Genomic DNA, 15,058 nt, shown 5'->3' on the forward strand with positions numbered 1-15,058 from the left:
TCCTTTGTTTCTACTTTCTGTTTTCTTATGTATCATCTTCATTTTCGGGGTTTTATGTATCTTTTTTGTTCAGTTACTGGACGTTTCTTTTCAGTTGAATTCTCAACTGAATGTTATTATGCTATTATAGTTTTTAACTGTTGAATAATGGTCAGAGAAATTATAGGCACACTGCAGAATGAAAGAAGGAAAATGATGTCATAAATGGTAAAGAATCCGCAAATATATCACTATTGACAGTTGCCACATCCTTCACTTTGTTCATATTATTTTAAAATTGTTTCTTGTAACATTTCAGAACTATTTCAATTTTAATAGGATGTAAAGTACATTAAAGTAGTTAATATTAGTTTTGATTTATCTTATAAATGGAATGTGGTAATTTTCTAATTTTAATATTGTGTAAAAACAAGATGTATTTTGTAGAAATAGACCGATAATGAGGCATGGTGATACTTTGCTGCATGGTAATGAAAAAACTCATTGTTTTTTGAACAGCACTAATTATGGAAGCCATAAGATTTTATTGTTTATAAATCTTATCTGATAAAAATGCAAATTAAATAGGGCATTAGTTGTTATTCTTTTCTTGCTCATGCACAGTGGAAAGAGCTTCATATTTGAAGTGCTAGCTTAATTATTTCTTAAACAGTTTCAGAATCTAGAGAAAGATCAGGTCTCGGATTGTACTCTTGATTTTACAGTGATTATTGTGTGACACATAGGAAGCATTTATAAAATGCACAGAGCAAAAGATAACTGAGGACATATAGGTGACATTTAACAACTGTGAATAGTCTTATAAAAATTTATCAGAATATTACATGTCAAACAGAACAATAGATTTCCCCTAAAACACAATTTAGAGGAATTTTTCCTATCTGTTGCTTTTCATCCCCTGATGAAATGATAGTTAGTTTTTCAGCACCAGAAAAGAATTAATTTGCTTTACACCTCACATTTACAGGTGTTCAAATCATCCACTGGCAATACCAAAATACAATTTTACATTTGTTTCCTCATGTTTATCATTATAAATTCACTCACTTATTTTCATATTTCACTTTCCTACCATTAAATCAGATGCTCTCTGAAATGAAGTTGTGTACCCCCTCATGTGCTTTTGGCACTGCTCTGATTATTCATTTGTTTTCCAAGATAACATACACTTCTTTATTAGATTGCTTTTTTTCTGGAAATCTGTTTACGAAATGGTCTATAATTTCATTCTGATCCTTATGTTTGTAAAATGTTTGCAGTTCGATTATGTGTGCCCAGTCTGAAACCTATTTTGCTCCAGTATTGCAATCTTATCCACAAGATAATATTCTACAATGCAATCAGCAATTCACAATTAAATTACTGAAATCTCTTGTTCAGTGCCACTTATGCAGTGTATTATTGAATACTGACATTTTAATTGCGGCTTTGCCCTCTTACACATGTCACGTATATTGCATAATTGATGCCTTGTCTTAGGAAACATAACCTCTTTTGTTATAATAAATAAACAAACACTATTTCACAACTTTTTATTACCATCTAACAGTTTCAATCTGCTCTGGAGATCATCTTCAGATTGGGTTCCATAGAGCATAGTTTTTGAACTGTTTACAAACTGCACTTGGTGACACCAGACCTGAAGATGATCTGCAGTGCATACTAAAACTGGTAGTCGAAAATAAAAAGTTGTGATCCTTTGTGTGTTTGTTTATTTATTACATATGTTGTACACATCATTTTTCCCTTCTCTCTTGTCACCCCCCCCCCCTCCCCGCCCCCCCCCCCCCCCAAAATATATTTCTCCTCCCTCCTCTCTGTCTGTCTGTCTCCTGTGTCACCCTGTTTTCATTCCCATGTCCACCTCAGTGGGAGATGGTTCTTGCCCCAACAGTAGTTCTTTCCCGACAACAAGCGGTATATGTATCAAATTTGGTTGAAATCAGTCCAGTGGCATAGGAGGAAATGTGGTACAGGCACAAACACATCCATTTATAAAATATATCTTGATATATAGATTTAGGCATTAATGACTGTTGAGGCTTTTTTTAAATCTTTTGTGAGGTGTTTTTTATTCTGTTTGTTTCATGTTTGGTATTGTGGTTTCTTTCTTTCTTTTTTTCATATTTAGACTCCAGGTTTCCTGTTTGCGAAGGGCAGCCCTCCAAAAGACAAGGAAAAGGAAGAGAAAGAAAAAGAAGATGGTACACCAGAAAAAGAAAAGAAAGAGAAGGAAAGAAAAGAGAAAGAAAAGAAGGAAAAAGATAAAAAAGAAAAAGATAAGAAAGATAAAAAAGTGAAAGAAGAGAAAGTGGCAGTTGCACTTACTGATGACACTGCCAAGTCTGGGGCTTCAGGTGGTCCACCCAAGGGTTCCCCTCAGCTTCCAGGGTACACAAGAGAGTATGATTATGTAGAGGAGGAGCCACAGAGTGAGGACCAAAGGCGTTTTGAACCTCAAGGGGGCTTTAGTTATGAGAAGGGTCGACTGGAAGCTACTCCCGAACGTTCCCCCCCATCCTCCTCTGGGCGACGTGCTACTGGCTTAGCTTTCAATTATGCACCTGGTGAGACCACACCTGCAAGTAAAGGGCTACGTACTCCTGGAATTGATTATGTGGCTTCTGCAGGGCTTAAGGAGCAGGCGAAAGGTGCCGGTGCAGCCCCAGTTATTGTGCCCCCGACAACCCAATCATCAAAGTTTATAATTATTGCTGGAGGTAAACCTTCAGTTGTTGCTGGCTGTGAACCTCCCATAGTGAAGGCTGAAGATGGAAAATTGGTTGTAGATAGCGCATGGCCCAGTCCTCTTGCTAAAGCCCAAGTGGTTGCTGGCACAGATGAGAAACCTGCTCCTGTCAGAGATATCTATCCTGGACTGATACTGAAGGATGGAAAGTTGCATTTGCCAAAAGATGTTGATGTCATTGAAGGGTATGAAGTTCTCGAGAACAAAGATGGTAGTGGTGTGACGGTAAATCAGTGTCGCTACTTGGGAACTTATACAGGTCGAGATGGACGGCCTGTGCAGGGAAAGAAGAAACCAGCTTCTGTGGCTGGAGCAGAACTTCTTGTAAGTCGAGATGGGAAACCTTTATTAGCGGCCGATTCAAAGGGCAAAGGTGGCGTTTTTGTTGTAGGACGTAGTGGCAAGATAGATATTCCCCCCGAAGAACCATTTTCTGCAACACTGTCAGGTGCCATGGCTGTGAAAGGTCATGATGGAAATCCACTTCTCGTTTGGGGTCAACTTCCCAATACAACAACAGGGCCTGATGGAACACTTTACATTACAGGGAGACATTCAGGTGACCTAGATGGTGCTCCTGTTATAATGGGCAATGATGGAAAACCACTTCCAATTACAGCAGTGTGTGGAAGTTCCAAACATAATTCACTTATACCTGGTGGCATAGTTTCTGTATCAAAAGGAAAAACTGATGTACACCGTACTGGTTTCTTGGGAGAAGTTGAAGATGATGGTGATCGTGTACGTGGAATTTCTGTCACTGTTGATCGTCATGGGCAACCAGTTGAAGCACCTCCTGTTGCAGTGGCCATCCTGGGGCCTACTGGTAAGACAGCTCTGCTCACTGGAGACCACCAATTAGCTATTGCAGCAGGTAAGGATGGTAAAGGTACTGTTACTTGCAGTGGAGAATTTGAAGGTGCACCTACACTTATCAACAAAGATGGTAAGCCTGTTCTTGTAGATGGATGGCCTGCCATGCTTAAAGCTGATGGAGGATACCAGGCTGAGTTTTCAGATGTCATCGAGGGTGCGAGAATTATTCGCGGGGAGGATGGTCAGCCAAAAACAGTGAAGAGCAAGTATATTGGCACTGTTGTAACTGGAGACAAAGGAAGGATTGAAAAAGTTAAGCTGGTTCTAGACCCTGAGGGACAACCACTTGCAGTTACAGAATCAGACCTGGGAACAGTAGTAAGTGCAGATGGCAAACCAATTGAGAGACTGCAGGTAGTGCCCAGTCCCAAGACTACTCCAGAAAAGAAGACTTCTTCACCTATACCCTCACTGCCCAAGATAACCTTACCTAAGATATCTACTGGGTCACCACGTCTACCTGCAGCTGATGGCAATAAAATTCAGGATACAGAAGCTCTGCTAGCAGCAGAGAGAAGCCATGCAGGCATTTTGGGCATTGCACCAGGGGCAGTAGTTGCCTTACCAGAAAGTCAAGTACTTTTGCTCACTTCCAAAAATGGAAAACCTTTGCTTGCAACTGGAAGTATACCACCTCCAATTGTAGAACAGGATGGTAGGAAAGTTATCCCTGGCAAATTCTCAGGCAGCCTGGATGGTGCTACAGTCATCACTGATAGACAAGGGCAGCCTGTAGCTGCAAGTGGGTGCCGAGCAGATGTAGTGAGAGGACCAGATGGAAAGCCTGCTGTTAGTGCAAAATTTACACATGTTGTGGAAGGAGCCAAAATTACACCAGGGAAAGTTTCACAAAAGCCAGATGTGAGCTACACAAAATATTTAGTTAACTTGACTGGTAGTGGAGGAAAACCCATTGGACCAGCAGAAAGGCCAGAGAATGTAGAGGCTGTCACAGTAATTCTTGGAGCAGATGGAAAGCCACTAGAGGTAACAGAACCAGCACCTGGTGTACTGATTGCAGGTGATAAAAAGCCTGTAATAAATACTGCTTCAGGTGTCAGTGGAGTATTAGCTGCTGGAAAAACATCTCCCTTAGGTGCAAGAGCACTGCCAACTGATCACGTTCTGTGCTTAGTTGCTAAAGATGGTAGTCCTGTAGTTATAACTGGTGACATACCTACACTGGTAACTAACAAGGATGGTAGGAAGGCAATTCCAGGAAAAATGGGTGGGAAGCTTGATGGTGCGACAGTACTGGTGGATAAGAGTGGGCAGCCAGTTACTGCTGTAGGGCAGCCTATTGATGTAATCACTGGTAATGATGGCAAGCTGGTAATTTCTGCACCATTCACTCATGTAGTGGAGGGAGCCAAGATCAGACCAGGTAAAGGAGGAAAATTGGATGCAACTAATACCAAGTACTTGACATCGGTTGTAGGATCTGGAGGCAGGACTCTGAAGCCTGGTGAAAAACTGGAAAACATTGAAACGGTTATGTTGGTTGTTACAGCTGATGGGAAACCAGTAGAAGTTACTGAACCAACTCCAGGAGTTCTGCTGTCTAGTGATGGGAAGCCTGTAGTTAATTCAGCGACATCTTTTGAAAGTGGACGTGCTGGAACCCTAATTCCAAAGTTACAGATAACTGAATTGCCTGTGAATGAAGCACTGTTGGTCATATCCAAAGAAGGTGTTCCTGTAATTGTTACTGGTGATTTGCCAGCACCAGTCATCACTAAAGATGGGAAAAAAACACTTCCAGGTAAGTTTACTGGAAAGCTTGAAGGTGCAGTTGTTAGTGTAAAACCAGATGGACAAACTATGACTCTTAAAGGACTTGAAATAGAACCTATTACTAGCCCAGCAGGAAAGCCAGCAGTTGGTGCCCAGTACACTCATGTAGTAGAAGGAGCTAAGATCATGCCAAAGAAGAGTGGGAAACCAGAAGTGACACTCACTAAATATCTTGTTACACTGGTTGATAAGGAAGGGAAACCAGTCACACTTGGAGCTAAAAATATAGATGTGGAGGAAGCTACTGTTGTTCTTGGAGCTAATGGGAAGCCATTAGAAGTTTCAGAAACACCAACAGGTGAACTTCGTTCAAGTGACGGAAAACCAGTGATGAAACTAACCTCTGATGCAGATGCCGAAGGCATTGTGAGAGCTATTGTGAGTCCAGGTCATCCTGTATCTTTCTTAGCTGCTGATGGAAAGCAAGTGTCTACTGTACCTCTGCGATACGGAGGACTCATTGGTACAACTGATCCAGCTCCATATGTTGATGGAGTTACAGTAGTCGTGGATAAAGAAGGACATCCGGTTGTTCTAACTGGACAGTATCCAGCACCAATAATCAGCAAGGATGGAAAGAAGATCCTTCCACCTGGAAAATTTCCAGGAAGTCTGGATGGTGCCATTGTTCTGGAGGATGAACACTCAAAGCCTCTGATTCCTCGGGGGCTATACACCGAAGTTGTTGCAGGGCCTGATGGTAAGCCACAGAAGGTGGTCCATTATGCACACATCATAGATGGTGCCAGAATTATTATAGGGAAAAATGGTGAGCCTATAGTATCCCGAGAGAAATTTTTGGGCACTTTGGTGGGTAAAGATGGAGAACTGTGGTCGCCAGATAAGTCTCCATCAGACATTAAAGGAGCAGTAGTGGTAGTGGAAAAGGATGGAGAACCAGTTACCGTTGTGGAGAAACTGCCGGGCATTATAGCTGACAAAGATGGACAACCGATCATTTCTGTTGAGAAGCACTTGGGCATAACACCTCATTCAAGGCTTGTGATAAGCCAAGGCAGTCCAGCAACTGGAATTGGCAGTCAGCCATTTATGCTGAGTGCACCATTTACTCAGACTGTAGCTGTAGCTAGTGGTGTTGTTGCCGTTGTAGGAAATGATGGAAAGGTCTCAATTGTTGCAGGACAATTTCCAGCTCCTGTCTCAAAAAGTGGTAAAATGGTACTCCCAGAAGACTTTCCAGGTAAACTGGCAGGAGCTCCTATCCTGGTTGGTCATGATGGTAAACCTGTGATAATGAAGGGACTACAGGCTCAACAAGTTTCTTCGAGTGATGGAAAACCAATGCTCACTGCAGACCACTCACACATTGTAGAAGGAACAACTGTTACTCTAAATAAGGATGGGAAGCCTTTATCTTCACCAGCAAAATTCCTGTTGACTCTTATTGGCAGGGATGGCAAGCCACTGCCACCTGAAAAGACTATGGCCACTGAAGTCAATGGGCTAACCATTGTGCTGGGATCTGATGGCCAACCACTTCCTGTTACGGAGATAGTTGCTGGAACTGTTGTAAGCAAAGATGGTAAGCCAATAGTTACTACAAGACATCCAAGCATGGTGACGAGTGTTGAATACAAAATACCAGCTGTTAAACCAGTGACAACAGTTAGTAGTGCTGACAGCACAGTAACCACTTTGGTAACACCTCAGCCTATACATATAATTGAAGGAGTAATAGCAGTTGTTAGGAAGGATGGAAAGCCAGTGATTCTTACTGGTCAGTACCCAGCACCCATAACAGACAAAAGTGGGAAAAAAGTTTTGCCTCCAAAATTTCCAGGAAATTTGGAAGGAGCTGTTGTTCTGGTTGACAAAGACTCAAAACCTACAATCCTGAAAGGAACAGAGATAGCTCAAACAACAGGCAGTGATGGGAAGCCCTTGGCAGTTGCTGATTATACACAGGTCATAGAAGCAGCAAGAGTTAGTCTCGGAAAGGATGGGAAACCTATAGTGACAGCTGATAAATTTGTAGGCTCACTTATGACAAGAGATGGTAAACCTCTACCTCCTGGGAGATCACCGTTGGAAGCTGAAGGTGTTACTGTTGTCTTAGGGAAGGATGGACAGCCAATGGCAGTGGAAGAAACTCCTATAGGTGTAGTGAGTGCACAGGATCGACAGCCGTTACTGTCTGTGCAAAAATTCTTGGAAAGTGTCCCAGGTTCTTCAGTCTCATACTCACCACCTCCAGGTCACACATCTTCAGGCACTGTGCAAACAACTAGGGTAGTGATGGGTTCTCCTTTAGGAGGAGGACCACCAGTTGTTACAACTCATACAATAAATGTTGTAGAAGGGGTTATGGCAGCTGTAAAAAAAGATGGAAAACCAGTTATTTTAGTTGGTCAGTTTCCAGCTCCAGTGTCTGGTAAGGATGGGAAGAAAATACTACCAACAAACTTTCCTGGTGGTCTCGAAGGAGCAACTGTCTTGGTTGGGAAAGACAGTCAGCCAATATTACTAAAGGGACAATATGCTGCAGCTACGGCTGGTAACGATGGCAAATCTGTAACAGTTGCTGATTACACACAGGTTGTGGAAGGGGCTAGAGTTAGCCTTGACAAAGAGAATAAACCTTTAGTTACTAACACTAAATTCCTTGGATCATTTGTTGGGAGTGATGGCAAACCACTTCCACCTGGTCGTTCTCTTGTTGATTCTCAAGGTGCGATGGTAGTTTTGGGGCAGGATGGTCAGCCGTTGCCAGTGAGAGTATCTTCATTTGGATCTGTTACTAGTGAAAGTGGGGAACCTATCTTATCAGTTCAAAAGTTCTTGGAATCAGTTCCTGGAGCTACTGTGGCTTTCGAGCAAGCTGGTCCAACAACTTCGACAACTGTAGAGACTACTTCTGTTATTCTTGGGCCTGATGGCAGGCCTGTACAGCTTGGGTCCCCCCATACCACATCCCGCACCATAGGAATTGTTGATGGTATCATGGCTGTAGTTAGAAAAGATGGTAAACCGGTGATATTAACAGGAAGATTTCCAGCTCCTGTGCCTGGTAAAGATGGAAAAAAGGTACTTCCACCTAAATTTCCAGCAAATTTGGAAGGAGCTACAGTTCTCACAGACAGGCATGGCAAGCCCCTTACACTGAAGGGTCTATATGCTGCAAAGACTTCAGACAATGATGGAAAACCGCTGGCTGTGGCCGACTACTCTGAAGTTATTGAAGGTGTGAAACTTGTTATGGATGAAGATAATAAAGTGACAGCAAGCCCTGATAAGTTCCTTGCCACATTAGTCACGAGAGATGGAAAGACGTGGTCACCTGGGCGCTATCCTGGAGACATGGAAAGTGTTACAGTAGTTCTTGGGCAGGATGGCCAACCATTGTCGATAACAGATATTGGTGGAACAATACTGGGTAAGGATGGCGTTCCAGTCTTGTCTGTTCAAAAGTTTGCTGAGACTGTTCCTGGTTCTACAGTGTCATTCATGCAGAAAGGTGGTGCACCTTCAACTGGTACAGTGCAAACATCGTCAGTTGTTCTTGGTCCTGACGGGAAGCCCGTTGCAAGCGTAACAGGCAAAGATTCGATGGAGTCATTTACCAGTCACACTATCAGCACTGTGGAAGGAGTGATGGCAGTTGTGAAAAAAGATGGTAAACCAGCAATTCTTACAGGGCAATATCCAGCCCCTGTGATAGCAAAAGATGGAAGGAGAATTTTACCTGCCAAGTTTCCAAGTAGTTTAGAAGGTGCAACTGTTCTCACAAGTAAGGAAGGGAAGCCACTAATTCTGAAAGGTGTGTATGCTGCACAAACTGAGGACCCTAGCGGAAAGCCCCTGTATGTGGCAGATTATTCTCAAGTTGTTGATGGGGCAAAAGTTAGCTTAGGAAAGGACGGAAAAGTGACTGTTATGAATGAAAAGTTCTTAGCTAAACTTTTTGGGAGCGACGGACAGCCATTATCACCTTCAGCTGTCAGTCCAGGAAGTGTACAGTCAGTTTCAGTAATTTTGGGCAAGGATGGTCAGCCATTAGCGGTAACAGAGAAGCCATCAGGTGATGTGGTAGGAAGTGACGGAACATCGGTTATTACAATGCAAAGGTTCACAGAATCAGTTACAACATCAACTGTTAAAACAGCATCATCAGTTGGTGGAGTTGTCAGAACAGAGACAATAGCTATCATGGAAGGCGTAACGGCACTGCTGGCAAGAAATGGACAACCTTTAATCATAACAGGACAATACCCAGCTCCAGTTGTAGGTGCAGATGGGCGGACTATCATACCGGGGCAGTTTTCAGGATTATTAGATGGTGCCACAGTTTTGACAGGAACGGATGGCCGACCACTAGTTCTCAAGGGAGTACCTGCGGAGGCAACAAAGTCTCGCAGTGGTGAACCTGCTTTGTCCGTTGACTATACACATGTATTAGAAGGAGCAAAACTTTCAGTGGGTCGAGACGGTAAGCCATCTGTAGTACCAAAACGTTACCTTGCAAAACTGCTCGGCCCAGGAGGAGAAAAGGTGCCTTCAGGTTCCCTTCCATCCCAAGTAACAGGTGTAGTCGTGGTACTGGGGGAGGATGGTGAGCCAGTAGCTGTGTCTGGTTTAGAACGGGGACGTGTCAGAGCGGAAGGAAATGACCTAAAAGTTTTTCGGCGAGGTTCAGATGGGGAGCTTTCAGATGAAGAAGACTCAGGTGATGAACTTGCAGCATATGCAGAGGACACAATACTCGGCCCCAAGGTTGTCAAAACGACAACAAAAAGGACTGTAGTGAAGGACAGTGGTGGTCTGCGTCGTAATGTGGAAGAGAAAGTGGAGGACCTGGGTGCAGGAACAGTGTCTCTTACAACACACGAAGATGAGGTGATGACCATGAACATTATTCTGGTGGTGGCAAATGCTGCTCTTTGATTGCCATAATTTTCTGCATATGACTAATATACGTAGCTTTAAAACACTGGCATCTGAGCAAATGTAAAAAAAATAACCATCTTTTTCATGCCCTGCACACTTGTGTGATCCACATTCTTCAGGGAATTGTCATTAATGAAATGCCAAGTACACATTAGGAGTAAAGAAAATGTGTTAGCAATAATTTGGGGAAAAAAAATCAAGCCTTATATGGGTATCTCTTTCGTGTTGAGCAATTCAAGAACACATGTGAGCAAGTTCTTTCACTTGCAATACAAGAGTGAAGATAAAAGTGGCACTTGTACAAATCATACTCATATGTCAGTGCATTGCTCAGATGCTGGTAAGCATGATTGTATATTTATTGCTGGTAATGCTCTTAAGTATTTCTAGTACTAACATTAAAAAGCTGCATGCAGTGAATGTAGTGGGGAGATGTTGTGTGGCATGTACTAGTCAAGGCACTTGTAATGTAACATAAGATTTTTGTTGGAGTTTCCTTACAAGCTTTTCTCAGTTCGTGAATTTAATTTATTTGTAGTTAGTTGTTAGTGTTATTTGCCAGTGTACCTAACAACTCTTCACCGTTTCTCTGCTGGGTAAGCGTATTCTAAATTGAAAATTGTTAGTTATTTCTGTCAGCTTGTTTCATAGCACAATGTAACAACTGTTCTTGCTACAGCCTGACTTATCTTACATCTGCCATATTAAATCAGTTCTCATTTATGATAAGTAAGTAATAATGTGCTTTTGCTGTGTACAATGGTATTTTACTCTTTCTTTAAAAGTAATTCTATTAAGTGTCTTATTTGCAACTGCCATTAGTAACTAATGTGTCAACTTCTATGTCCCTAAGAGTCAATATTACGTATACAGTTTTAATTTTTCCAGCTTCTGAAATAATGCATTTTTTAATTGCTGCAGTTTTGTTCAATGGCTTTGAAAGATTTGGAAAAAGGACATACAGAAAGAACAGTGTGTGCAATATCAGATGAATGAATTAATCATGCACAGTAAATAATAGTTGTTAAGAACTTTTAATAGAAACAATATGGAATAACTGCTATTGTACACTTAGGCTTTCGGACTCCACAGTTGACCACTGCAAGGTGTGCACAAAAAGAACAGTGAAAGTAGGAAATCAAGTGAAGTCCTACTCACTGTAAGATGCTAATCACTCACTGATATTATGAAAGTTATGGACTGTTGTAGCATGTTTACATCAGGAACATACTTCATTGTTCTTATTCTGGTAATCTATATGCAGGTCACTTGATTTTATTTCAATTCCTTCAGTGTTTGATTCCTTATCCTCTCTGTAGTCAGAAAACCATATTTGCTAAAAACTGAATCATTATAATATGCCATACATTACTGTTTAGTTTAATACTGGCTTCAACTATTTGCTTTAGACCCTTTTCTTCCCCCAATGAACTGGAATATAATTTCTTGAATTTCAAGGGACTTGTTTTTTGGCTGAAAATATAAAATTATTGTTTTCTTTGTATCTTTATTGACACAAAGTTATTGATTCTATTGTGTACTAAAACTTGCGTACTGTTGTAAAAAAAATATTATATTCAAAATTTTTCGAATGCACTTCATTCACTACATATTAAAATCAAAGTTGGCTGTATACATTAAATGTTACATGTGTAGCACTTGTTTTTGGCATAATTCAGTAGATTTGTTATTCCTAGCATTAATGTAATCAGTGTTACACTCAACACACCATTTGGGTTGGATGTGATCTTGCTGCAGTTGTGTTAATGTCATTTCACATTGTCATTTTTATGCACAAGCATGTATACTTTGTGTTGTACTTTTCACGGACTGAACTGTGTAAGTAATGTTGAAAATGAAACAATTTTTGGTGTAATTCAGTATCTGTAACGTCCAGTCTAATTTCATGTGTAGTAGATAAAACAAAAGCATGAACTGTGTGACTGTTGGTTCAAGTTTTATAGAGAAAGACGCAAGATAAAAGAATAACTTGGGGAACATAATCCTGAGAGAACAATTGAATAACCAATGACAGCAACTGAATAACCAGTATCAGTAAAATTTAAACAATGCTGTAAACCTATGCAAACATAAGCCATATGAGAGCAGTTGGCCTCAACCACCAAAAAGTATATTTTGTGGTTAACAGAAATGAATTTGTGTACAGTATAGGTTTCACAAAAAGAAACTGAGTTGCTACAATGAGCCCAGTAAAGATAGAAGTTTAAATGCACAGTAGTAACTTTGTGTGTGTGTGTGTGTGTGTGTGTGTGTGTGTGTGTAAAGGGGACGTTGGTTGTGTATTATCTATTCTTAAAATAAGAAATCGAAGTAATTTTGTGTTACACAGTATATGTCGTTACTCTAGAATGGTTTGGTAGAAGCTGGAGTTATAGTCTGACCAAAATTACTTGTTAGTTGACACCTCATGCCTTGGGCTTTGGTTCCTCTTGTCAGAGCTCAAATGCAGGCCGTGCATTTTTTTCAATGCACCATGACAAAGCTACAGTTAGTTTGCAGTTTTTGAGTAGTGTTGTGTGGACAGATAATGCATTGTAGGACACTACATGCATCCCATTTAGCTGTTGCTAGCCTTAACAATGAAGAGGTCCCCAGCTCATGTTTGCACCCTCCTCCCAGTTGTCTGAAATTTAACTGAAGCTCAGCTAACAGCTGATTTGGCAACCCTGTAGCAACGTTTTTAAAATGATTTGATATGGTACACTCGTTTTTTTTAAACATAATTAGTTACTTCATCATACCATGTAAATGTGTAAAAAATTAATTACTCAGTTTCTTTTGACTGCAGTGAATACCTATTGGATTCAGAACATTAATAAGTCACAGAAAAGTAGTGGAAACAGCAGTAAGCTAATAACGAAGGTTCAGATTACAGAGTACCTACATGAGGCCTTAAATCAGCAGGTCAAAATGAGAGATAAACTCAGACTGAATTGCAGAATAGTTGTGTTGAAATAAAGGTGTGGAAAAATAGACAGATCAGATGAACTGGAAGAAAAGAAAATAGGTAATAAAAATGAAATATCAGTATGGCAAAATGGATGTTAATAGTCAGCTATAGAGAGAAGACAGAATTTAAACATTTTCAGCCATCGGTTTTTTGACTGTTCTGATACTGTTTTCATTAAGCCTTGATGCCATGGTATATGTCTCAGCCAACTTGTTTCTCATCTTAACTGACAGAGACCAGAGACAGGGTGTCATGGTTTTCAAAGTCGGTTTCAATTGCTGCTGTTAGTGAATACAGGTTAATCTCAATCTGTTTGCGCGTGGACTTTGTGAAGGAAACTGCATGCAGTGGACATTTGGAATCAGGTGTCTCACAAAAGGGCCATGGCTCACAGTAATACATAAAGTTGTTTGTCATCAGTGGGCAAAACAACAGTGGAACTAGACAGTACTGTACTGGATGTGTGTAGTGTTGTCTGACAAGTTGCGATTTTGGCGCATTTCAAATTGTGCAAGTTGCTGAGTGTCCAGTGAGCTGTTTAACCCTCACTCTACAAGGGCTTTTCTTACTGTGGCTTGGATCCACTCATTCATATTACCATGAATGTGAACCAGAATGTTTTTTTTCACCATTCTCAGTGACTAAATATTGCTCTTTCTGCTGCGCCGTCCTGATGAATACACTGGGGACACTCCTGTCTTCCAAGATGGTAACAGTCATGTTCAAAAGGCTGCACATTTATGCTCCTGGTTTAACAAACACATAGTTACCCTATGGAACTTCTATTTGCACACTAAATCACATGATCTTAAGACCATAGAAAATGTCTGAGATTATTTGGAACAGTGAGTGAATCATAGTAGTCGACATCCTCACATTTCGCTAGCTCTGTGTCCTAATCACAAAAAAATGGCTTCAGATATATAAGGAATAACTTAAGAAACTTGTGGTCTCTCTTCTTCACCAAATTGAGCCCATTATGAAGGCTAGAAGCAGTGTTTAGTGTGATATCTCCTGAGGGTGACTAATTACACTAGCCAACGAATTTCAACTTATTTCCTGGTTCTAGTTTGTAAATGGGTGGTTTTGCCTAATTTTGGGGTCCTATATTCACCGGTAAAATCATTTTTTCTCTATCAAGTCACAGTACCTCGATACACAAAAGAACCAAAACATTACAGATGAACATTGACAGAATTAAAAGAAACAAGGCATACATATTCAGAACTATGTATGTATGTATGGGCATGGCCCCAGTAGAAGATCTAAATTAGTTCACAACATAATTTCAACTTTAATCTCCTTTGGTATTAAAAACTGTGGGAATGATGATCTTTATATGTTCGCCATTTCATCATTCTCCGTAACAAAACCCCAGCAGTAGTCGCCCATCATTGAATGGATCCAGTGACCTGGATAGTGGTGTTCCATCATACAGATGTGTTGGTGAAATTGCTAACCCTGCTCATCGCTTATGGCTCCCAAAGTTTCCAGAAATAAATCAAAGTGGGAATGTGAAAAGTGAGTTTCAAGCAGAATTTAATGCCCTATGTTCTTGTAGCTGTCTTAACAGCTCATTCATAATGGAGACATTGTATAATCTCTTCTGTTGTTCAAAAAGCCCTTCACAATTGCTTTGAAAAAGGACCAGGTGGCTTATTTGATGTTTGTGAGTTTGATATCAAAGGTTGAATGTTTCATCAAATTTTCTTATTTGTAGTCCAATAAATACGCCTTCTGTCAGTTTTGCCTCCCTCTGCTAA

General features: G+C 40.8%; 1 protein-coding gene across 4 annotated transcripts in view; it reads left to right on the plus strand.

Annotated features, from left to right (window-relative positions):
* LOC124619344 (mesocentin-like) overlaps nucleotides 1-15,058 on the plus strand; it is a 628,722-nt gene that overhangs the window by 576,918 nt on the left and 36,746 nt on the right. For all 4 annotated transcript variants that reach the window (XM_047145661.1, XM_047145662.1, XM_047145663.1 and 1 more), the window contains one exon: nucleotides 2,132-10,273. In XM_047145661.1, the coding sequence (XP_047001617.1) occupies nucleotides 2,132-10,273 (8,142 nt within the window). The remainder of the gene's footprint in view (nucleotides 1-2,131; nucleotides 10,274-15,058) is intronic.

This window comes from Schistocerca americana, chromosome 6 (genome assembly GCF_021461395.2).
Source record: "Schistocerca americana isolate TAMUIC-IGC-003095 chromosome 6, iqSchAmer2.1, whole genome shotgun sequence".
NCBI classification, from domain to species: domain Eukaryota; kingdom Metazoa; phylum Arthropoda; class Insecta; order Orthoptera; family Acrididae; genus Schistocerca; species Schistocerca americana.